We start from the raw sequence: 1,972 nt of genomic DNA on the forward strand, positions 1-1,972 counted from the left end.
CAGAGAACCGTAGAGCATGACGGCCCAAAATTTGTCACCCATTTGTTGGTATGCACAAAAGAATCAAAATCCACAGAAGTTGGATTCAAAATCCACCCCCACCGAACCTTAGGACCTGAAAGAGGCCCAAAATTTGTTACCTTGAACAGTAATAGGACCTCCGCCCGATATGCACGCCGTTGGATCTTGCGCGGCTCTCAGAGCATCTCCAACGGTTTTGCATTTTTTGTTTGGCAAAACATGGAGTTTGCCAACTCCCAAATAAATATGGCAAAGGTAAAAAGAATCAATCTACAACGGTTCCCCATTATTCACTTGGCAAAAACGAAAATTGTGGACCCACACTATTTCCCGGTGATTTTTTCCCTTCGCGCGCGGACTTCGATCTCTCGCGGGGCTTTCTTCGCGCCGTCGCGGGAGTTTCCTCGCGCGGTCGCGGCGTTGCCAGGCTGCCTCGCCAGCAGGTAGCCCGACAACGGTGCGCCTCCACCATCTTGAACGCCACCATCCCGCCGTAGCTGACCCTGACCACCGTGCCCAGGAAGCCAAAGATGGATTCCAGGTTGCTGGAGACTACATCAAGCCAGCGTGCCCTGCAAATCTCCAAGGTTTGTGCTTCGTAGATGAATAGCTTGCAGCAGAGCCTATCGTATTTTGTTGGATGTTCTCAGATGCGCAATTGTTCTCAAATGTGCAATTGTCATTTCTGACAGATGAGGGCTTCCAGATCACGTCTCCGAAGACGATTGGATGACGATTCTTCAGATGACGATGATTACTTCATCTTGACAGCTGCTCGGATTGTGCACATGTTTTGGAATAAAAAAAGAAGACCCGGTGGTTCGGTCCATGGCCATGCTGTTATTTATCGCGATAGAGAAGGCGGCCACCGGAGGATGTTTCAAGATTATTTGGCGGATAATCCGACGTATGGTCCAGATTTATTCCGTCGGAGGTTGTTGTTCTTTCACCTAAGATTAATTCATAGTATTTGTTAAATTTTTATACGAGGTGTTGAACTTTTTTCATTTTCTTCAGATTCAGAATGAATAGGGATCTTTTCCTACGCATCATGAATGCTGTTGAAGCACATGATTATTACTTTGTGCAGAAAAGGGATGCGACAGGTGTGCTTGGTCTGAGTTGCTTCCAAAAAGTCACTGCCGCTCTACGTATGCTCACATATGGGGTTCCTGCTGATGCTACAGATGAGTACGTTCGCATTGGCGAAAGCACTGCACTTGAGAGCCTACGTAGGTTTGTTGCTGCAGTTGTTGAAATATTTGAAGCGGAATACCTGAGACATCCCAATGAGGCTGACATAGCACGCTTACTGGCACTCAATGAGAAAAGAGGTTTCCCTGGAATGTTAGGGTCTATCGATTGTATGCATTGGGCATGGAAGAATTGTCCAGTTGAATCGCAGGGTCAGTACAAGGGGCATGTGAACAAGCCAACTATCATTTTAGAAGCTGTTGCGTCTCATGACCTTTGGATATGGCATGCATTTTTTGGGATGCCTGGGTCTCATAATGATATCAATGTCCTTCACCGGTCTCCATTATTTGACAACCTGGCGGAAGGTATTGCTCCAGAGGTGAACTATACCATTAATGGTCACGATTACAAGATGGGTTATTATCTCGCCGATGGTATATATCCCCCCTGGGCTACTTTAGTGAAGTCCATCTCTCTTCCTATGGGTAACAAGAGGAAATACTTTGCCAAAGCGCAAGAATCAGCGAGGAAGGATGTTGAAAGAACTTTTGGGGCTTTTCAATCTAGGTTTGCCATTGTTCGACAACCAGGTCGCGTTTGGGACACAGAGACGCTAGCATTGATCATGAGGGCTTGTGTCATCATGCACAATATGATTGTTGAAGATGAAACACATTTCCAGTTGAAAGAAGACCTCATCGAGCACCTATGGAACCATCATCCTGATCTATATCCTATGGAACCAGCATCATGA

General features: G+C 46.3%; 1 protein-coding gene across 1 annotated transcript; it reads left to right on the forward strand.

Annotated features, from left to right (window-relative positions):
* Positions 1-896: 896 nt before the first annotated feature.
* LOC136495486 (protein ALP1-like) lies at positions 897-1,972 on the forward strand. The gene is made up of 2 exons (XM_066491410.1): positions 897-955; positions 1,039-1,972. The coding sequence occupies exons 1-2, from the start codon at positions 897-899 to the stop codon at positions 1,970-1,972; spliced, it is 993 nt and encodes a 330-aa protein (XP_066347507.1).

This window comes from Miscanthus floridulus, chromosome 12 (genome assembly GCF_019320115.1).
Source record: "Miscanthus floridulus cultivar M001 chromosome 12, ASM1932011v1, whole genome shotgun sequence".
In the NCBI taxonomy this organism is placed as follows: domain Eukaryota; kingdom Viridiplantae; phylum Streptophyta; class Magnoliopsida; order Poales; family Poaceae; genus Miscanthus; species Miscanthus floridulus.

Coding starts and splice junctions, on each gene's coding strand:
- LOC136495486 (XM_066491410.1), top strand. CDS start 897: ATGTTTCAAGATTATTTGGCGGATAATCCGACGTATGGTCCAGATTTA. Junction 956..1,038: donor CCAGATTTATTCCGTCGGAG/GTTGTTGTTCTT, acceptor CATTTTCTTCAG/ATTCAGAATGAATAGGGATC.